This window comes from Antechinus flavipes, chromosome 5 (assembly GCF_016432865.1).
Source record: "Antechinus flavipes isolate AdamAnt ecotype Samford, QLD, Australia chromosome 5, AdamAnt_v2, whole genome shotgun sequence".
Classification (NCBI taxonomy): domain Eukaryota; kingdom Metazoa; phylum Chordata; class Mammalia; order Dasyuromorphia; family Dasyuridae; genus Antechinus; species Antechinus flavipes.
The window spans coordinates 90,758,325-90,780,694 of NC_067402.1; the positions used below are offsets into that span (position 1 = coordinate 90,758,325).

A 22,370-nucleotide genomic window follows, 5' to 3' on the forward strand; every position below is an offset into this window, starting at 1 on the left:
GGGAAATCTCCCTAGCAGTGATAAAGGTGAGCCTAGTGGGACTGGGTCGAGGGTTTGATTCGGGAATAAGGAATATGTAAGGTAGCAGCATGCATATAATTAACTGAAGAAAGGCAATAAGCAAAATGAGTCCTTGGCCTCCATATGAAGGAGGATTGGCATCTAGAGAACTCAAACTGTTAGAACTCAAGCAGTTTCTATCACCTTCCTACCCCCATCTTAATTTTTTTTTCAAGATCCACTGTACAGAATAATCCTTCAGACACAGATTCATGCCCTTTTCTAATTTGAGGGTATTTGAGATAGAGATTTTTCGAAATCTCTTTTTCCCTTATGGTTTTTGAGTTTTCCTGCAAACTGTTTCTCCTTGTCCCACCTGTCTATGTGCTTGTTCTTCCCCTCTGACTATAATTGTCTCTAGGGATCCTCTTTGACTGTAACTTGTTTTCATTCTCTTTAGGGGGCCTTCACTTTAATTGCTTCTTCTCTTCTTGTTCCCGCAAGAACAGGGAAAGGGAAAGGCTTCTCAGTCTTTTTCCCCTTCTCCCCATCACTTCCCAGGATAGTCAAGATTGAGGTGAGGACAGTGTCAGGAGTGGCTTCTTTCTAAATCTCTAGATTTTTTATTTTTGGTGAGTGGGAGGTAGTTCTTGCCATAATCATGATAAGGTATAGGGCTTCACTGCCCATCTACCTCTTTTGGAGGCAACTGGAGAAGGGACATCTCCTTCCTTTTAAAATTTATTCCATGATAGGCTCTTGAGACTAGGGAAGGGAGAGTGTGTGTTGAGGTTCAAATATCTCTTTCTTGTTATAGCCTTTTCAGTTTTTAGAATTAAGCTTTGGTCAATATATTTTTCCTTTTTTATACCTGTGAAACTAGATGGCACAGTGGATAGAGTGCTGTTCCTGGAATCAGGGAGGCTTCTCTTCCTGAATTCAGGTGCCTCTGACACTTTACTAGCTGTGATCTGGGACAAGTTAATTTATCCTGTTTGCCTCAGTTTTCCCAAATGTAAAATGAGCTGGAGAAGAAAATGGCAAACCACTTCAGTATCACTGCCAAGAAAATGGGCAGAGTCAGAATTGACTGAAAAATAACAACCTGAGACCAGGGAAGATGGGAAGTTGGTAGAGGAATGGGAGGGGAAAAGTGTCTCAATAAAAACCATCTGTTTCCTTTTATCCTCTGGTGTCAGTTAGATTGTTCTAGGGAAGGTGTCTCTTGGGAAGAGCTGGTATTATTCTAGGGCCTTAGGCCATGTCTGCGGGGGAGGCCAACTGGAAAGGCTCTCAGGCTCTTTTAAGTAAAAGTGTGTGGCACTATGGTGGAAGTTTTTTCTCTGCCTCTGTTTCCATCTGTCTTTGTCCTTCCTCTCCTCCTCTCCTCATCCCCATCTCCTTAGATTCTAAGTCAAGGGGTCTTTTTTTTAAAACTTGGTTTGGGGGGCAGGGAGCTCTGTGACTCTCAGTTTTCTTTGTTCAGTATATTTCTAAGGGATCTAGAATCCCTTAGACTAGAGCAAGATTTCTCTACCTCACTTTTCTGGGGGAAAGAGATGGGGGAGAGCTCCTGCTTTCAATATTGCCAGGCTAGGGACAGGGAATCTCATGTAAATTAGTTTCTATCTTGCCCTTAGTGCCTGGTTCTTCTCTCTCCTCAGGTCCCTTAGGAACTAGTCAAGGCTCAAAAATCTTTGTCTCTTGCTCGAGGCAGCATTTTTCTCTTTCCATTACCACTCTCAAGTGCAAGGGGGAGTGGTTTCTCTTCAATTTCTCCACAGGCTTGGATGGAGGGGGATTTCAATAAACTGAATAGTCTTGGCTCAGCAATCTATCCTTTCCCTGATCACTCTGAGTTTGGCTTCAGGATTCAGGCTGGCCCTAATCGGATGTGGGGAATAGGATATGTTGGATATATTTTCTGTCTCTTTTCCCTTCATATGGGTGAAATAAGGTTTAAAAAAGTCATCAGAAGTAGCCTAGGAAAAAACAGGAAATCACAAAAGGGCAAAAAGGCAACCTGAAATGGGAGGATTTGTTGAGGGTAGGAGGTGCAATCCCACTGCATTTGCATTGATTCTGATTTTCAGTGCAGTGAACACAACAGTTTGGATGTTTTATTTATTTAGCTTTTTAAAAGCACTAATTGACTAGATCTTCCTCTTTCCTCTTTGTTTCAGTCTTCCTAAACCACTAGTCATCCAGTTCCAAAGGGTGATTTGGAAAAAGGGGACTCATGATTACTTTTTTCTAGGCTTTTCTCCTTCATGCTTCCTTTCTCTCTCCTCCCCCTTTCTTCTCAATGCAGTCCTGCCTGGTGACTAGATGGGAATTCCGGGATCTGGGGCTCCCTTTGTCCTTTGGCCCTCTCTCTTTTCAAGGCTGGAGGCAGCTGCAAGACTTCAGGGTCCCCCACGTGGCCCCATCCATCCCAGACAGGTTGGTATCTCAGTTCTAGGGGAGGGGGCCTGGATGTCCTCAGCTGCTGGCTCCTCCTCCCCTCCCCCAGAGCTCCCCTCAGCTGTCAACACTTCAGTCTTACCATTCTCTGGCCCTCCATCAGGGCCCCCTGCTCTAGCCAGTGTAGTAGCCAGCATACCTTCCCATTATGACAGCCCCCCACTCAGACCACAGGCTAAGCATGCAGACATTCTGCCCTTCAGCATCCTCCCTGCCTCCTTGCCTAAATAAGGGAGCTGCAGCTGGAGGGAACCAGCTGGCTGGCTTAGGAGGAGGGGCTTAAGGGGAAGAGAGGAAGATGGGGTTCTCCCTCTGGGTTGGGCCAGTACTGGGGCTCTGAGGCACGGGCTATTGGTGAAGATGTAGAAGTAAGGTTCCATCGACTGCTACTTCCAGGAAGGAGTCGGGGCCGGGCAGATGTGTTCCTCCCCCAAAAAAGAACGCCATTCTTTAAACCAGTTCCATTCTCCCCTTTTCTATTATTTCCCTAGGCTGCAACCTCGGTCAGTTGGACTCTGTCCCTCCCCCCATTGCCTGCTCTGCGTCTAGTAGGCCTTCGATGACCAGCAGTCTCAGGGAACTCCGTCTGTACCTCTTGGGCTTGGAATGGAGGGGAAGGGCCTGGCATCTATTCCTCCAGTCCCCTCTTTTTGAGACCCTAACCCTCAAACCCTGCTCTCGTTCATTATCCTTTGGTTTTTTTTGCCTTCTTCAAGACACTGACATTTCCGGACATTTTGGTGCCAATTTCACCTCCACGAGTTCTCGAACGACCCTGGCTCCTTCCATTCGCTGGATTCTCTCCCTAACCGTCTCCTCCGGCCCTTCAAATCATTCAGTATTATTTATTCCGTCCCTACTGTGTGTTCAGCACCATAAAGAAAGAAAGTACAGACCCGCTTCTGGTCCCTATCCCCTATACGCCGGTTCTCTCACCATCCCCCTCGGCCGCCCCACCCCCAGTCCACCCCCGGGACCCTGCAGCGTGTGGCGATCCTCTCGCACCTGTCCCCTAGTCCTCCCAGTTCGCGGGTCTCCTCCCCCTTTTCCTGCGCACTGAGTCTCCGGGGTTCCTAAGTATGGCGAGGGGAGGGAGCGGGGCTGCTGGCGAGGGGAGGTGGCGGGGGGAGCGCTCTGCCGGGCTCAGCCAATGGCAGCTGCGGGCGTGCGGCGGGAGGAGAGGCGAGGGTGGGGGATCGAGGAGGGAGCTCGAGGGTGTGTGGGGGGGCGCAGCGCGTTAACCCCTCCAAGTCCGGAGCAGCAGCCGGAGCCGCAGCCTCGAGCCATCGGCGCCTCCAGCGCGGGAGCCAGCTGGCCGTGTTGCTGGCCGGGAGCTGGGCTGCCCTCCACGGCCGGCCAGACCAGGGGAAGCAGGGCGGGCTGCTGCTGCGGGGCGAGCGAGATCGGCGGGAGGGCGGGCGGGCGCCGGGAGCGGACAGGTGTGCGTGCGGGCGCGTTGGCCTCGGGAGCCCGGGCGGCTCCAGGCTGGGCCCCCGCAACACGCTCGGAGACCCGGCCTCGCCCAGCCCGTCCTTGGTTTGGGCGAAGGGCGCCCGAACCCTGAGCCCGGGCCGGGCCGGGCCGGGCGGTCCGGAGCTTGGTGTCCGGCGCCGGGCCGGGCCGGCGAGGGGTGGGGTAGGGTGCAGGGGGCTGAGGAGCCGCAGCGCCGGCCCCGCCCGGCCCGCCCCATGGGCTCAGGATGCCTGTCCGGAGGGGCCACGTCGCGCCGCAGAACACCTTCCTGGACACCATCATTCGCAAGTTTGAGGGCCAGAGTGAGTGCGGGGTGGGCGGGCTAGGGTGGGGGCGCGCTCAAGGGGCTCCGGGGCTGGGAATGCGAGGAGAGACCAGGCGGGGAGGGGGGGAGGGGGCGGTGGCCCCGGATTGTGCAAGGGAGTGCTGGTGTGGATGGGGGATGTAGGGGGGCGTGCCCGAGCTCTGTACCTTAGGGAGTGTGCAAGGAAACGTGTAAAATGGGGGCAGAAGCCAGTGCCAGCTGGGAGGGGGGCTTTGGATGGAGAACAAGAGGATGGGATTGGGTGTGTGCCAAGTTTGGTGCAAAGCCGCATATGGGTGGGGGTGGGGGAGGGGTTGTGTGCCTTTCACCGCTTGGTCACAGTGTGTGTGACCCTAAAATTGCTGTAAGAGAACTTAACAGTGCACAGTCTGATTATGTGAGAGATCTAAAGTACTGCGGGCTCTTATGGATGATTCTAAACCTGTGGGATGTATAACTAGGTCTGTGATGTGTGTGTGTGTGTGTGTGTGTGTGTGTGTGTGTGTGAGAGAGAGAGAGAGAGAGAGAGAGAGAGAGAGAGAGAGAGAGAGAGAGAGAAGGAAAAGGAGAGAGAGATTCTCTGTATGTGGTGTGTAACCCTTAGTGTAAAAGATGTATATTTGTGTGCAGGTGTAAGAGAGTCTCCTGGTGTTCAGGGACCATAGATATTACCTGATTTTACAGAGATGTGTGACTAAGTGTACAAGGTGTAAGCAGCCCTGAGAGTGGGTAAATGAGAATGACCTAGAGTATTTAGTGATCCTTCCTGTGTTTCATGTAGGTGAGTGTGAGGCTCCAAGAAAATTGAGTGAAGACATTCAGGGTGTGCAGAAGCTATGTATGGAACTCTGAATGTGTAGAACATTTGTGTCGTGGTTCAAGGGCCATTCACAGACTATGCTAGGTTTGTCAGGCACAGCCACTTCCCTGGAAGGGATTAAAGGTGCTTGCTGTCCAGTTGTCATGTGAGCACTGGGACTTAGGAAAGACTGGGCTGGGAGGGAATAGTGTGAGATACTGGGTTTTGGGAGTGTATGTGCCTACCTGGTGGAGTGTGTGTGTGTGTGTGTGTGTGTGTGTGTGTGTGTGTGTGTGAGAGAGAGAGAGAGAGAGAGAGAGAGAGAGAGAGAGAGAGAGAGAGAGAGAGAAGGAGGGAAAGAGGGGTGGTGGAGCTGACTTTGGAATATGCACACCATCCTGCTTCCTGAGCCCAAACTGGGGGGGGGGGGGGAGGAGGAGAGGGCAGAGGTGAGGAAGGGGAAATTTTGCTGACCAGAAGAGACTTCACTCAGAAATTCGTGTGTATGTGTGGAGCACATGTGTTACTGATACCATTGATGTGAAAACCTGTGACAGTGAGAACAACTGGGAGAGTATGACATTCTTTGTTTATGACCCTTCGAGGAGGGCAGGACAGGCACACTGAGTGCTTGTATCAGCGGGGGTGTCTGTCCTTCAGGGATGGGGGCAGGGAGGGGAAAAGAAGCATTGTCCAGAGATAAAGGAACAGGATGATCTCTGGGTGGAGGAAAGGGATTTTGGTGGACAATGCGGGGGCAGGTTTGGAGGGTTTTCCTTTTTGCAAGAAGAGCAGAGAAAGGTACTGGACCGGAAGTCTGGAGATCAGAGTTTTAGTTCTAGTTCTACCAGTGTGCTTGCCTCAAATCTTTCTTAGAAAAAAAATAGGACTCAAATCATTATAAACCACAACTTTAAAACTAGTTATGTATTGCTGGCAAAGTTATATCCCCTCAATGAGTTTTAGTTTCTTCTTCTATGGAGTGAGAGAGTTTGTCGAGGTAAATATCTGAGAGTCTCTCATTTAGGAAAAGGAATAATGAAAACTTCCATTCTACTTCCAGTTCTGGGGAATCACTTTTTTTTTTTAAACTATACCATGGGTAATTGGTACTGGGTATTCCCAATATTTTGTTTTTCCACTGGGCCTTGGCTGATGGACTTGATAGCTTAGAGAAAAGATTGAAATCCTTGCAATGACTGTAGACCCTGACTTTGAAGGGAGAGGAAGAAAAAGGAAGGGGAGAAAATGAGGACAATCTGGGGGAAATGATTAAAAGTTATTGCAGTTGATGGAAATAGGCTCCTTGGAGGGGAGAGCAGTTTAACTTTAAGGGAAGAAGAATCCTTGTCAGATCCAGGAACCAGGTAGTCTCCCTTGGGCTGTTCTGAACATAAACGTTAGGGTCTCTGCCATGTGAAAAGGACCTTGGGATTTGCTGCTAGGAAGAAACTCTCGTCTCATTCCAGGGCCACAGTTAGAAGTGAGATGGGGTGATGTGGCACCTCCACAGGGTTGAGAGGGGCTACAACGGGGTGTATCTCACTGCAGCAGCTCCAGGGGCTAAGGGAGGAAGGGGATAGGGAGGGAGAAAGGGAGAAAGACCTTTATGTCAACACTTAGCATTAAAAACTAGCTTGGCTGGAAACCTCTGTTTATAAAAAGCACTTATCCCTGAGAGCGTCTTCCCTGGCACCTCCAGGGATAGTAAGCTATCCTTTTCTCTGACCAGCCTGGCTTTTCACAGGGGGAGGGGACAGGGGATGGTGGTGTGTGTGTGTGTGTGTGTGTGTGTGTGTGTGGCGTGTCCATAGCTGGAACCAGCCCAAAGGAGCTTTCCCTTCCATAGTGGAAAGCCTAGATTTTGAAAAGTACCCCCACAACAATTCCCAGATCAACACCAAAGATGCATATTCCTGCTCCCTGTGGGCCGGCCTGACCTTGACAGAGCCCTTCTCACCCCCTCCCTCCCTTCATTTCCATTGCTCTATACTAGCCTTATTATTTGTGCTCTTGTAACTCCTAGAGATCCAATCCCGAAGCGCACTTCAATGCCCGCCCTTCTCCCCCCTGCCTATGACCTCATAGTTTCTCCCAGGTCTTAATATTCCCTTTAATCTCTAGCTTTACCCATTCCCCAACCTCAGATTTGACTCCTTTGTTGTGTTAGCTATGGGGTGGGGATGGTTTGCAATGTTCCTCTGTTTGAGTGAGAACCTGAAGGAGGAAGGCCCCAGCACACGCAGAGGGAGAGTTGGGGGAAACCCAGAGAGAGATTCCTTGGCTATGAGGGAATCCCCAGGGAGAGGGATGCCCCCTGGAGCTGAAGTGCTGGTGTTTGAATAGTGAGGGGTGGGCAGTAAGAAACACGAGCCACTCAGCCAGAAAGCAGCTGTGGGAGGAGAAGGATGGTTTGCATCCCCCTCCTCAAGCTGGCAGTCTGGGAAGGAGGGGTGGCGCATGAAACAGCCTCGTGTGATGGGGCGAGGGTGCAGGGCGCACATTCATGTCCATTTCCAGCCTGATGTTTATGCCGTTGATGAGGCTGCTGACACACGTTGCTAACACCCGCCCCGGCTGGCCTCGGCTCAGGGTAAAGGAGCAGGAGGGGGGCGGAGGGATTGGTCTGCTGCCCAGAGGAGCTGTGGGGCCAACCTGTGGGCATGGGTGATCAGGACCTGGAGGCCCCTGGGGACCGATGACCAAGACTGGGCCCTTTGGGGCTGACAGCAAACTCCCAGAATTCCTGCTTCCAAAGGTTGCTAGAGAAGGCATCTAAGTGACCACACCTCCCTTCTTCTCTCCCTCCAAAAGGGAATTTTGGAGAATTTTACCTCCTAAGTCAGAATGTTTGAGTGGGTCCTCTAATGTCAGAGATGGATGGGACCTTAATCCCAGCCATCCCTTCATTTTACAGATGGGGATTTTACAGATATTTACAGATAAAGTCATAATTAGGGGAGGGGACTTGCCTACAGCCCCCCAGGTGAAGAGCGACAGGGTTGACCCCAAATTCCGTGCTCTTTCTACTATTCCCCATCACTTCTTCTTGTTTTTACCTAGGTAGAGTTTCTGTTATGGGAATGAGTCTTGGGAAGGGGGCAAGGGTTTCCAAGGATGAGGCATCCCCCCTCCCACTCCTCCCTCCACTCCTTCATGTCCTTCTTTTCCAACTCAGGCCGAAAGTTCATCATTGCTAATGCTCGAGTGGAAAACTGTGCTGTCATCTACTGCAATGATGGCTTCTGCGAGCTGTGTGGCTACTCCCGGGCAGAGGTGATGCAGCGGCCCTGCACCTGTGACTTCCTGCATGGCCCTAGAACCCAGCGCCGGGCTGCCGCCCAGATTGCTCAGGCTCTGCTGGGGGCTGAGGAGCGCAAGGTGGAGATTGCTTTCTACCGGAAGGATGGTAAGGAGCCAAGCTGGGTGCGTGGGAAGGTGGGCAGGATGGGACCCGGGGCCGTCAGGAAGATGGATGGAGTGAGGATTTGTGCTGAAATGAAAATTGCCTTATGGCATGATCTGGAACAGAGGCTGTGGGAGTCCAGCAGGATGAGATTGTGTTCCTGGTTTAAAGTAGAGGGAGGGTTTCTCCAGGACTCTCCTCCCCAATTTTCAATTTCATTTGCGGCTTTGGGCAGCTGTGGCTCTTTGCGATTAAGGGTTTGCCGTGACATGTGACAAGACCTTAGTCCTGGCTAGCTCTTCTCTCCATTGAGAGCTTCAGAAAAATGTTATCCCCAGAGAGGGAGGGGGTCTAGGATCCATCCCCCCCATGCTGTCCCACCTTCAGTCTTTAGTCTGTCCCCTGACAAAGCCCTGCACTGCCTCCCTTGGAGTTCTGCATCTTCATCCTACCCTGTGCAGGCTCTGTCCACTCTGGCACCAGGTGTCTCTGCTCAGTTGCAGCTTCCAGGCTTAGCTGCTCCTCACTTCCGGAGACCAGATAAACAGCCTGGGGGTCTGGTTTGGGGGAAAAGGGAGGAAGGAAATCTTTCCACCCAGTGGCCGGTGGGGTGGTGGCCATCGGCGCTCCCTGTAGGGCTGGGTTTATCCCCAGGACTGCTGTGGTTGTGCACTATGGGGTGTGACTCCGGAAGGCAGCTTTGGAGAAGGGTGCGGGAGGAGAAGGCAGGCCAGGAGAGCTGTCTCCTGTTGCTAAAAAGATGGGAGGCTTCCGTGCATACGTGTGGTTTCCCTAACAACTAAGCAAAATGCATCTATACTGTGTGATGCACCATATACTCATAGACCTGCGTGACTTCTTTTCCTATTTGAGGTGACCCTTGTTCATTTCAGCCTGCCATCTGTGTGGACACATGAAAGAGAGAAGACATTCATGCATTGTGATTTTCTTTGGGCTCATACTTTGGTAGGGATGGTTCTATCGGTGTGATCACATGTATTTGTACAAAGATTAGGTGCTGAGGTGGATAGTGCTGAACCTGAAGTTAGGAAGGCTTGAGTTCAAATCTTACCTAAGATACTAATTGTATGATACTGGGCCAATCACTTAACCTCTCTCTGCCTCAGTTTTGTTATTTGTGACATGTGGATAAGAATGTCTCCCATACAGAACAAAGGAGACTGAATGTAAATCAACACATGCTATTTCACTTCTTTCTGTTTTTTTTTAATCTCTCCTATGATTTTCCCTTTTTGCTCTGATTTTTCTCTTTCAACATGATTCATAAAACAATGTGTATTTATTTTTAATACTTTTTTAAACTTTTTTTTTTTTACTAGAAATTTACTAGAAAAATAGCTCTCATATCTTAGGGTTGCTGTAAGCAAAACCTAATAGATATAAATGACTTTGCCAGCCTTAAAGCATTATTATGATTATTATTAGACATGATCGTTTCCATGATCAAAACCATGCTGGTATATTTGATCTTGTTGATACTTGTCATTGGATTTAAAAAGTTGGGCTCCTAGGATCTTTGAGATCATCTAGTTGAATTATCTCCCTTATCTTAAAGATAAAGAAATCAAGTTTCAGAGAGTATCTTATATAGCTAGTAAGGAGACCACCTTGAACTGAGGTCCTCTTGATTCCAAAACCAATGATGTTTCCTCTGAATTTGATCTGAATCAGAAGCAGTGTAGTACGTGGGGCAATTGATGTCTTGTCAGTATCAATATTGATGAATGCACTTTGATGGAAGCCTTTTAGAGCCTCGGGCTTAGTGGCCTGGCCTCTGTCAGACTTTTAATGTCTGCAGTCATGTTTTGGCATGTGTTTTGATTTTTGTATTACCATATAGCTATAGACAAAGCCCATTATATATGATGGGGCTTTCTCTCCAGTCTATAATGCTATGGAGGCGTGGTTCTCAGCTAATCTGTCTTTGACTTGGGCTAGATATAGACCCAGCCAGCCCATTTGTAAAAATTCTGTAGGGAAGCATCACTGTGGACTTAAAGGAATCTCAGAGGAAGGAAAAAAAGGGGGAAAACTGTACCCTGGAGCTCCTGGCTCTGCTCTAGTGCTTTTCCATTAGACCAGGTTGCTATTCCAAATGGAACTCTGACCCAGATAAACCCCACACCTGCTTTCTCTTTGTGGCCCCTCCTGGCTCTTACCTAGTTTCCCTAAGGATCAGGTGTCTCCTGCCAGCCAACCTTTGCTGTGTATCCCGCCATTCCTGGCTTCCATCCTAATCCTAGCATGATGAAAGATTTTCTCCATTTCCCCTTTGCCTGACATTAAGATGTCTGATTCCCAAGATGCTTGTCTTAGGGTGTCTGTGCTGGTGGATAGACACAAGCCTGGGAAGGAGAGGCGGTGGGAGCATTTTGAGGTGCTCCTACCACCTTTTCTTCTTTATCTTAATCCCTTGGGGGTCTCCATCTGAGGGCAGTCAAGGCTTTGCCCTCGAGGCCCCGGAGTGGAGAAGAAGCAGGGGCAGGAGGATCTGAGGAGGAGGAGGGGCTGCTAGCTGGCAGGCGCCGCCATCGACAGCTGTGCAGTGTCCGTGTCTCCAGCTTCAGCTCTGCGCAGTATCAGGGCCTTAAGCCAGACAGCCTCATGAATCAGCTGCCCCGGGCAGGGGGTGGGGGAGGTGGGGCTGGGGCTGTGCTGGTGGAGGGGTGGAGATGAAGGCTGGCAGTATTGGGCTTGGGCACTTGGACCTCTTGAATTGAATTGAATTGAAAGCCTGGGACATTACGAGTTTGAGGAGAATCCTGGCTGTATTTATTTTTTAAGTGCCTACTGTGTGCCAGACACCATAAGCTGGAGCTTTCAGTAGTATCAGTTAAGGAATGTCAAACTGGAATCAGGGACAGAATCAAAAATAGGCTCTATCCTGGTGGTGATTTCTTGATATCTCCTGAGCCGCAAAGGAGAGTGCTACTATTGACTGTATATAAATTGTGTGTATGTTTCCCATGAGTGAATCTACTCAAAGGTCCATGTTCACTGGGGTCCACTAAGAGAAGAGGGTGAATATGTGAGACTCAGAATTCAGTTGGTGAATGGCCTGGCAAATGGGGTCCTCCACACCAAATCTCTGCGGGAAAGGTCCCGGTCCAGGGCTTTGGGTAAAGGAAGGCAGTGAGCATCTGACCAGCTCTGGAGATTCTCTTTGTTTCTGGGGTTTGTGCCTGGAGGGAGTGAGCCCAGGGTGGATGGGCTGCTGCCCAGGCCTGGTCTGCCCTTGAGCTGATGCCTGTGGGGGCAGGGGAAGGTTGAGGTGGCTCATCTCTGGGTGGTGTGCCTGGCCTGGGTCTGACTCACTACTAGAAGTGTGTTCCCAGTGGGTTGTGTTTTTAAGGTTTTTTTGTCTCTCACCTCCAGAGCATGATTTCATCTCACGGTTTCTTCTTAACTGTTTCTGTCTCCTTGCATGGCTGTCTCTGTGACTTTGTCTTTCCATGACTCCATCCTTCTCTTGTTGACCATCTATCTTTGTCCTCATCTCTCTGGCCTTATCTCTGCCTCCCTGTTTCTAGGTCTTGTTCTGTATCCCTATCCCTCAGCCTCTTCTTGTTCATCATGTAGTTCGTTGTCTCTGACTCTCTCTGATTAAAAGTCTGGCTCTCTCTCTTTTCCCTGGTGATTTTTATGTTTGTCCCTTTGTTTCCTGAAAACCCTAACTCTGTGTCTTTATCCCTGTTTTCCTTTTTCTCCCTAACCCTGTGCCTGTGTATCCTTTGCCTTTCTGTGTCTACCCTCCCCCCCCTGAGTCCCTGTCTTTGTCTTTTCTTCCCTGTCTTCCCTTCCCCTCTGGGTCTGTCTCCCCTCCCTCCCTCTTTGTGTCTGTCTTTCCCTCCCCCTCTGGGTCCCTGTGTCTCTGATTCCCTGGGTCTGTCTCCCCTTCCCCCTCTAGATCTGTGTCTCTTCTCTTCTATATCCCAGTCTCTGCCTCCCCTCCCCCTCTGGATCCCTTGGGTCCCTGGGGTCTATGTCTCCCCTCCTCCTCTGGATCTGGGTCTCCTCTCCCCCTCTGGATCCCTTGGGTCCCTGGGGTCTGGGTCTCCCCTCCCCCTCTGGGTCTGGGTCTCCCCTCCCCCTCTGATTCCTTCAGTCTGTGTTTCCTGTGCCCCTCTGGGTCCTTGGATCTGTGTCTCCCATCGGCCCTCTTAGTATCTTTCTTCACTTCTCTTTGTAGCTGGGATCCTTCCTTTTTTCATCCTCCTCTACCTCTTGGATCAGCTGCCATCTTCCTTATCCTCAAGTTGCCTTCTTTTGTCTGCCTCTGGCTCCCCGAGACTCCGTCTGTCTGGGTAGTCTCCCTGTCCCCTTGTCCCCAGGAGCCTGTGTGTGGGTGGAGATGGGGGTGTCTCTGGAGGAGATCCTGTCGGTTTCTCAGCTCCAGCTGCAGGCCCGTTGCCATGGGAACAGGGTCAGAGGGCCCCCACTGCAGCAGCTTCAGCTGCTGGGGTGTGAAGGGGAGGGGCTAAGCCAGGGCTGTTGGGGGGGGTAGGTGACTTGGACTTGAACTCCATTGCCCATCTACCCTTCTGCCTTTGCCCGGTCCTGCTTTCCTCCATCCCCCAGCTCCCTCCTTGGGGCTGTGAATGCAGTGGGAAAGGATCCTTTCTCCAGGCAATTCTCTGTAGTTGTTTCCCCATTCTTCATTGGACTCCTCTTCATTACTGGTGCTCCTAGATCTATTTCTCAACTTTCTCCTCCATGACCCATTGACCTCCAGACACAGTTTTTGCTTCCCTTTCCTGGGGGTCAGATCCTCTGTTCCCCCTCTCTCCCCTCACTAAACATCCTCTGGGTAATCAATCCTTTCACCTCATAAGATCCCAACGGTCCGAGGCTGGAATAAAGGTGAAGGGATTGAGAGCCTTTACTATGGAGAAGAAAACAATGTGCAGTAAATGAGAAAAGAGTTTTGTAGAAGAGAAAGGTTACCATTCAGATGATGCTGAGTGACCAAGACACCCTTTCTATCTTTCCTGAGAAGAAAAATAAGTAAAAAAAATATCCTAGGAGAGATTGATATTGAACACAAAGAAGAACTTATGAAACTGAAGGCATGGGATGACTGGCTAAGTGGAGAAAATTTCAGAGAGAACTATGTTCATTGGACACCTCATCCATCTCTTAACTGCATGTCTTTTTGCATGGCTGACCCTTCATTCCTGGAATGACCTGCCCTCTTGGTTCTGACTGTTTTCCTTTAAGACTCAGCTCAAATCCCACCTTCTGCTGTGAATACCTTTCAGATTTTTTGTTTATTCAGAATTTTTCCTGTGTATACCTAGATATTTACAGGTTGTCTCCCCCATTAAAATAGATGTCCCTTGCAGACAACTGATTTTTGCCTTTCTTTGTATCCTCGGCACTTAGCACAGTTATTGATGCTTTGTAATTGCTTAATAAATGTTTGTTGTTGGACTGACTGATGGACTGGGCTGTTGTTCTGCCTGAGGGACAAGGCTTGGAATCAGACTGGGCTATGTTGTTGTGCCTTGAGGACAGGTTTTGGAATTGGACTGGGCTGTTGTTGTGCCTGAGGGACAGGTTTTGGAATCAGACTGGGCTATATTATTGTGCCTGAAGGATTGGGCTTGGAATCGGACTGGGCTATGTTGTTGTGCCTTGGGGACAGGTTTTGGAATTGGACTGGGCTGTTGTTGTGCCTGAGGGACAGGTTTTGGAATCAGACTGGACTATGTTGTTGTGCCTGAGGGACAGGGCTTGGAATCAGACTGGGCTATGTTGTTGTGCCTGAGGGACAGGGTTTGGAATCTGGTAATTTTCCCCAAACCATTGGACTCAGCAGAGTGGGTGGTGAGTAATGAGGGTCCTGAGTATTAAAAAAAAAACACCAACAAATCACTATCACAACAACACAAAAAATAACATTGTGTCCAGCAGGCTCTGCTTTGGCTAGGGCATATGAGGACTGCTTTCCTCTACAGCTCTGAAGAGCTTCCCCAGTCTAGGTCTGGAAAGATGTTGGTTTGGTGAGAAGGACAGGCAGACAGCTTGTGAGTCTCCCTGTTCCTGAACAGGGTGGGGGATTCTGCCTCTCTTGGGGTTCCAAGGCTCTTTCTTCTATGCTATTTCCCCAGAGGGGGTGTGGCAGACATGACCTGATTTTGGGGGTGTCATCTCCTCCCCTTTCTTTCCTTCCTCCTGTGGGATCTGGAGAGTGTCTGGAGGGAGGCTCCTAGATGTTGTGTCTTCCGTATCCCCCAGAGAAAAGCTATGTAAATATTTGTGCGGAATGAAGCCCAGGCTAGGGATGCAGGAGCCAGAGAGCTGGGAGTCTGACCATGGCCTTGGGATGTACTGGGGAAGAAGATAGGAGTGGAGGAGGGTGAGATAGGAAGCCATTGATGATGGAGGACAGGGCGTGGGGGGTAGGGATGCTGGAGCTAGTAACTGTGATACTGGAGCCTGGATCCTTTTCCAGATTCCATGTACTGTTTCAGCCTGACTATGAATATATGAAATCCTGCAATTTGAGGTTTGTTCTTTAGAATTAGGTAAGCCCTTTTTCCTAGGGATCTTTTGTAAAATATCGATTTTCTAGAGCTGGAGAGGATCATAGATTTTGAGCTGAAAGTGACAGAGGATATTTACTGATAAGGAAACTGAGACCCAAAGAGGCTAAGAGATTTAATTAAGATTAGTTAGATAGTAAGAGAGATTCAAATCCAGGCCTCTTGGACTCTCAATCCAAGACATTTTCTACTACACCACCTTGCCTTAGACCTTCAGGGTCAAGTGACTTTATTACCCAGAGCCACACAGCTAAGTTAGTGATAGAGCCAGCATTTCAGGCCTAGTCTTCAGTTCTATGAGTCTTTCTGTGCCATGATACTTTGTGAAGGAGCTCCTCCAGTGCTGCCTAAGAAATAGAGGAACCAGGGACAAGAATGGAACATTGAATGCTGGGGAAAGGAGATGTTAGGGGCACCTGTTAGAATGGAGAAGAGCAGATAGATACTGGCCTTACTACTTTAACCTGAATATCCCCTAGAGGAAGGTTGTTTGAGCTGTTGTCATTTGGTTATATTATACTTAATGGTTCTGGTTTTCTGTCCTGAACTCATTAGACTGTAAGGACTTTTAGGTCAGAGACAGCATTTTTCCTTCCTCCGGATCTCCTCTTGATCTTTTCTCACCTCCTTCCTTGATCTGGTGGCTATTCCACTTTGAAGGAGGCTGTGTTTTATAATGGGAAGAATACTGAACTGGAAATCAAGATGTGAGGTGGTGTCTAGTTCAAAGAATTGTAATTAGGCCAGTTTTATTGGACTTTTTTCAAAGAGGACCAATGGCATCACAGGGGGATATTTTGACTTGCACATGAATTGGATTTAAGTGAAGCAGAGTTGCACAAAATCATCAGTGTGCCAGATTGTAGAGGATGTGGAGGGGCCTGAGTTGTGAGAAGCTTAAGGGATAAGGAGGGGCAAGTTCAGATGCATCTAACTTGCAATGTGATGTTGGGCAAGTCATTTCTATACCTCACTAACCTAAGAGGGTGAATCATAGAACCATAGAGTATTAGAACTGGAAGGAACATTACTGATAGCCTGCCCAGGTCATACACTCATTTAACAGTAGAAAGGGAATTGCTATGAAGGACTCTTCACTCTCAGTCAAGTGCTCTTTCCACTATATTGTGCTTCCTTAGAGAACATCTGACTCTAACATTTTTATGTTTCTGTAATTCTGAGACCAACAGGCGGATGTTGTCAGGTTTGTGACAGAACTTGATGCAGGAAGGAGCAGGATCAAGATGAAGAGGGCTGAGAAAATTCTGCTCATTCTTTCTGTGATGTTTGGGCTATGGCTCAGTGTGAGGCCAGTGAGAGAGTGGGGGTGAGAGAAGGACAGCAAAGACAGGGAGGATTCATTTGGAGCTTGTTCAGCAATTTTCTTTACAGTGGGAGAGTTGGGGTGAATGGGTCAAAGGGGGAAGGAGGGCATCCTTCAGGATTTCTTTATTTAAAAAATTATTATTCATATTTTAACATGTATTTAAAAACAATTTTGAGTTCTGAATTTTCTCCCTTCCTCCAACTCCCTCCCATTGAGAAGGCAACAAATGTGATATTATGCATGTTAAATCATGCAAAACATATTTCCATATTAGCCATATTGTAAAAATAAAAAGAGAGAAACATAAAGTTAAAAAAAGTATTCTTTGATCTGCATTCAGATTCCATTGTCTTTGATCATTGTATTGATCAGAATATCTAAGTCAGTCATAGTTGATCATCATACAATATTGTTGTTCTGTACAATATTCTCCTGCTCATTTCACATAAGACTTTCAGGAATTCTTTGGAGAAGGTCAATTAACATTTGTGTAACTGGACTGGTGAAATAGGTTACTTAAACTGGCGAACAAGTTTGGAATTAAGTTTAATTTGGAAATAAGGTTCCTATTCTGTTTTTTTTTTTTCCTCCTTGTTTTAAGGCTAGGGATACCTTATCCCATTTCTTTCCTTTTCTCTTATTTAAAGGGAAAGGCAGAATGATGCCATGAAAGATGTAGATTTTAGCAGAACTTTAGTCTAACTTTAGCAATACCACCAGGAACAACCCTGTATTCCAAGAGACAGCATGGTGTAGTGGTTAGAGCACTTGGAACCAGGAAGACCTGGATTCAATTCTTGACTTTGACACTTATTAGCTTCATGATCCTGGACAAACCATTTAACCATTTTGTCTCTCAGTTTCCTTATCTGTAAAATAAGGAGAGTAGACTTGATGACAAAATACTTAATCCTTTCTACCTTTTTCCCTATCTGAAAAGTGGGACAATATCTTCACTAGAGATTTTGAGTACATTAATGTAAATGAACATGCATTGTAGAATTTAAAATGCCATATATGTTTAATAGAGTTTAGATTAGACATGGATCCTGTTCTCATTAAGGACTTTGTATGAATTCATGTCAATCTTCCCAAATTTTTCTCAATCCATCTTGCTTATCATTTCTATAAGCACAATAGTATTCCATCTCAATCATATACCATAATTTGTTTATTCATTGCCAGTTGATGGACATTTCCTCAATTTCCAATTCTTTGCTACCACAAAAAAGAGCAGTTTTTCCCTTTTAAAAAAATCTCTTTGGGATACAAATCTAGTAGTGGTATTATTGGATCAAAGGATATACATAGTTTTATAAATCTTCGGTCATGGTTTCAAGTTGTTCTTCAGAATGGTGACATTCATAATTCTACCACCAGTGTACCGGTAACCTAATTTTTCCTCAAACCTTCCAGCATTTGTTATTTTCCTTTTCTATCATGTTAGCTAATCTTATGTAGTATCTCAGTTAGTTTAATTTGCATTTGTTTTATCAGTAATGATTTAGAGCATTTTTGTATGATTATTGATAGCTTTGATTTCTTCTTCTGAAAACTACCTATTCATCTTTTTTGACCATTTATCAACTGGGGAATGACTCTTACTTTTATAAACTGACTCAGTTCTCTATATATTTAAGAAATGAGGCATTTTTCAGAGAAGTATGCTGTAAAATTTCCCTCTTAGTTTCCTGTCTTCAATTTAATTTTGGCTGCATTAGTTCTGTTCATATAAAACCTTTTTTAACTTCATGTAATCAAAATTATCTATTTTACTTTCTGGGAGATCTGTTTTTAATGACATTTTAAAATAAGCATGTATTAACTGCCTCCTATGTGGTTGGCACTATGCTAACTGCTTTATAAATATTATTATTTGATCCTCACAACAAATTTGGGAGGAATATGCTGTGTCTACTTTATAACTGAGGAAAGTGAGACAGAGATGACGTGACTTTTCCAGGGTCAAACAGCTAGTATATGTTTGATGCCTGATTGAACTGTGTTCTTCCTGATTCTAGGCTCATTGCTCCATTCACTGAGACACCTAACTGAGTCAGGATTCAAGATCTAATTCAAAGACTTATTTGTTAATGCGACACTGGACAAATTATTTCCAAATAAGAGCAAGAACTGTCTTACTTTTCTATTTGTAGGTACACCATGCAGAATAGTACTTTGCATATAACAAGCATTTAATAATTCATTCATTTATTTGTTTATTATCTATATAATGGAGATAATACTAGCAATACCAATTTCATAGGGATTGTTGTGAGAATGTTTAAAGCCCTGTAGAAATGTGGGTTGGTATTATTTATATCAATTGTATCATTTGATCTTACAACTCTAATAGGTTTCAGTCAAAAAAGCAAGGATTTATTTTTTAAAATAAGTTTTTATTGATATTTTCCCCATAATCCCTTCTCCTCTCCTCCTCTCAGAAAGCCAACCCATATAACAAAGAGTATTTTTAAAATAATAAAAAAGGAAGAAGAATAAATTAGCATAATATCAACACACGGAAAAAAGATCTATTAAATGCTTACTATGTACTATGGACTGATACAAAGAAAAGTAACAAACAGGCTCCTTCCTGTAAGTAACTCACATTTAATCTCCTGCGAGATTTTTCTCCCAGGAATGTGAATTAATGTAAATAACTATGTATACATACTAGATACATTGTAGTGTGTCCTTTGTTCTCCAAGATAACAATGCCACCAGGGAGGTAATGCCATGACCTGAAATTCAGTTGGATTTGAGTGAGGGAGGGCTGTGCAAGGTAACCAACTTCATTTTCTCCTCTGGGGCCTTCTGGATTCAGGGGCCAGATAGAGATCAGGATGACTGAAGACGGTCCTGGATACAACTTGGCCTTTTTAAGCTTAAGGGTTTTAATAGGTCTCAGTTTTACTGAAGCAACTGCCCAAAGATACATACAGAAGAGATGGAGATGATCTGAACAAAAAAGGTTTCCTACAGAAGGTGGGATTTAAGCTGTCTTTGAAGGAATTCTGGGAAACTAAGAAGCAGAAATAAGGAGGAATGCATTTAGTGAGGGACACTGGTACATGGAAATGGGACGTGACTTCTCTAGTTCAAGAAACTCGAGTAGGCTGGTGTAGTTGGATTGTAGAGACTGTGGAGGGAAATAAGATGTGAGGAGTCTAAAAAGGAGGCAAATCATGGAGAGCTTTAAATGCCAGATAGAAAATTGGAGATAATAGATAGCTGATGGAGCATATTGGGTGTGAGATGAGGAGAAGGGGTGACATAGTCAGATTTTCATTTTTAGAAAAATCATCTCAGAAGTTGAGAAGTATGCTATAGAAATGGACAAGACCTGAGGCGGAGAAACTAGTTAGAAAATTATTGCAATAATAGAAGCAAGAGGTGAAGAGAACCTGAATTAGGATTGTGATTGTGTGAGTGGAGAGAAGGGGATGCATGTGAGAACCATGGGAAGACAAAAACGAGATTCAACAATGTATTGACCACCTAGGGAGGGTGAGCATGAGAAGTGAAGGATGACACCAGTACTGTGAACTCAGATGCTTGGTGGAATGGCAACCTGGAGAATTTTGTGGGAAAAGATAATGAGTTCTGTTCTGGAAAAAAAAATTGGGACACTTATGAGATGTCTAGTTTGACTTTTCCTATGCAAGAGGCTCAACAGAGATGTTAGGGTGGAATATAAGGATCTGGGAATCATCTGCATAGAGATGATAATTGATCCCATGGGAGACAATGAGATCACCAAATGAGGTAGTCTTAGGCAAAAAGGGAAAGTGGGGGGCAGGCCAGAGCCTTGGAGAAACAGCTAAGATTAGCTGGCATGATGGGGATAAAGAGACTGAGAAGGAGCATTTGGGGAAAAATAGGCAAAGAACGGAGAGAGAGCAGTGTCACAAAAATCCAGAGAGAAGAATTCAGAAGCAGACAAGATCAGATGTTGCAGAGGATCTACAAAGATCAGTGCGGCTAGAGACTAGATTTGATAATTAACAGATCATTGATAATTTTGGAGAAGGCAGTTTTAGTTGAATGAGATCAGAAGTAAGATTGCTGGGGGTTTAGAAGAAAGTGCAAGGAGAAGTGGAGGCACTCTTTTTGGACTGCTGCCATTAAGGGAAGAGAACTATAGAATGGTGGCTACCAGAGATGGTCAGATCAAGTGAGGATTTTTAAATATGGCAGAGGGGAGTAGCTAGAAAGCTCAGTTCATAGACTTAGAGACGGAGGATTTGATTTCAGATTTGGTCTCAGACTTCCTAGATGTATGACCTTGAGCAAGTCTGTTTGTCTCAGTTTCCTCATCTGTAAAATGAACTGGAGAAGAAAATGGCAAACCATTCCAGTGTCTTTGCCAAGAAAACTCCAAATGGGGTCACAAAGAGTTGCAACTGAAATGATTGATTAACAACATCAACAAACCAAGAAGATGAGGGAAAATAATTGTTCCAGTTCACTGAATTTATGGTCAGGCTAACTAGTATATACTAATGGAAGCTTAGACTCCAACAAATCAAGATGATTGTTTTTTAAATAGGTATCTTTTCTAAATTACACCAAAAAAATAAATTTAGTGCTCTTTGATCCTTGAGATTTCTGTTACAAGGATATGTTATTGTACTGACTGAGAACTATAGTTCATAGGCTACACTGATCCCCCAGCCAATTAGCAAGTAAATATTGGTTGTCTACTAACCGTTCCATATTCTGTGAGTGACAAGTTGGGTATTTCACATAGAAAATACAATAGGTGGTCCTAGAAAAAGAAATAAGTATGAATTGGGGCTGTTAGTTAGGGAAGGCTTCAAGCAGAAGGTGGGATGGAAGCTGGCTTTTGAAGGATGATAAGGATTTGAATAGAGAAAAAAAGAAAATAGGATGGAAAACACAGAGATGGAAATGCCTATATGAGTTTGGAGGAGAGTGAGAAAACTGTCTTTAGTGGAGCATAGGGTGTGACTTGGGAAAAAGCAGATAGTAAGATTTGGTAGTATTACTGTTTTTATAAGAGTTTTAATCTTTACACATTTCTTTTCTAACAAAAATCCTAGCACATAGGTAGTGTATTTTTTATTCTCATTTTACAGATGAGGTTCATAGAGGTTGGCTGTCTTGTGCATAGTCACCCAACTAATCGATTTTATCTCAAATCCTGGGATCATAGACTTGGAGCTGGAAGCAACAGGTCATCCAGTTCAGTTTTCTTATATCACAGAGAAGCAAACCAAGGCTCAGATAGCTTAGGTGACTTGCCCAGGAGCACATAGCTTTTAAGCATTTGAAGCAGTTTTTGATCTCAGGTTTTCTTGATTCCAAATCCAGTGCTTCTCTGTGATAGCTGTGATAGCTGCTTTTAAAAGTTTATTTGTTTTGTTTTTTTGCTGAGGCAATTGGGGTTAAGTGACTTGCCCAGGGTCACATAGCAGGAAGTGTTACATGTCTGAGATCAGGTTTGAACTCAGGTCCTCCTGACTTCAGGGTTAGTGCTCTAACCACTACACCATCTAGCTGCCTCTAGCTGCTTCTTAAAAAAAAAAAACCTAGAAGAAATTAGAAGGGCATCAAGTGCTACCATCTTATTTGACAAATGAGGAAACTGGCAGACAAAGATGGATTGAATGGCCTGGGGTTCACACACCTAGTAAGTTATCTGGTTTGAACTAACATCTTCCTGATTCTAAGTCCAGCACCATCTAACTCCCTTTGGAGCTAAGATTCAAATCCAGGTCTCCACAATCCAATGTATTCCCCACACCCAATGAATTATCGAGAGTTTTGAGGAATTTGTATTGTGGTAGGAAAGAAAAATGTAGTTTTTGATCAAGAGGTGGTGATGTGAGGACACAGCAGGTTTAGGAAAATTGTTTTGGCAGCGATATGCAGAAAGGATTGCTGGGGGGAAGGGAAGAGAGTTGGAAGACCAGTTGGCAGCCATTATTGTAATCCAGGTGTGAAGTGATGAAAGTCTATCCACGAGTGATGTGAAAACTGGAAACCCAAAAAATGTATCTGGGAGC

At 46.0% G+C, this 22,370-nt stretch overlaps 1 protein-coding gene across 1 annotated transcript in view; it reads left to right on the forward strand.

Moving 5' to 3' along the window:
• Nucleotides 1–4,107: 4,107 nt before the first annotated feature.
• KCNH2 (potassium voltage-gated channel subfamily H member 2) overlaps nucleotides 4,108–22,370 on the forward strand; it is a 52,263-nt gene continuing 34,000 nt past the window's right edge. The window contains exons 1-2 of the mRNA XM_052000276.1: nucleotides 4,108–4,238; nucleotides 8,218–8,448. Of these exons, the coding sequence (XP_051856236.1) occupies nucleotides 4,163–4,238; nucleotides 8,218–8,448 (307 nt within the window). The 5' untranslated portion in view covers nucleotides 4,108–4,162. The remainder of the gene's footprint in view (nucleotides 4,239–8,217; nucleotides 8,449–22,370) is intronic.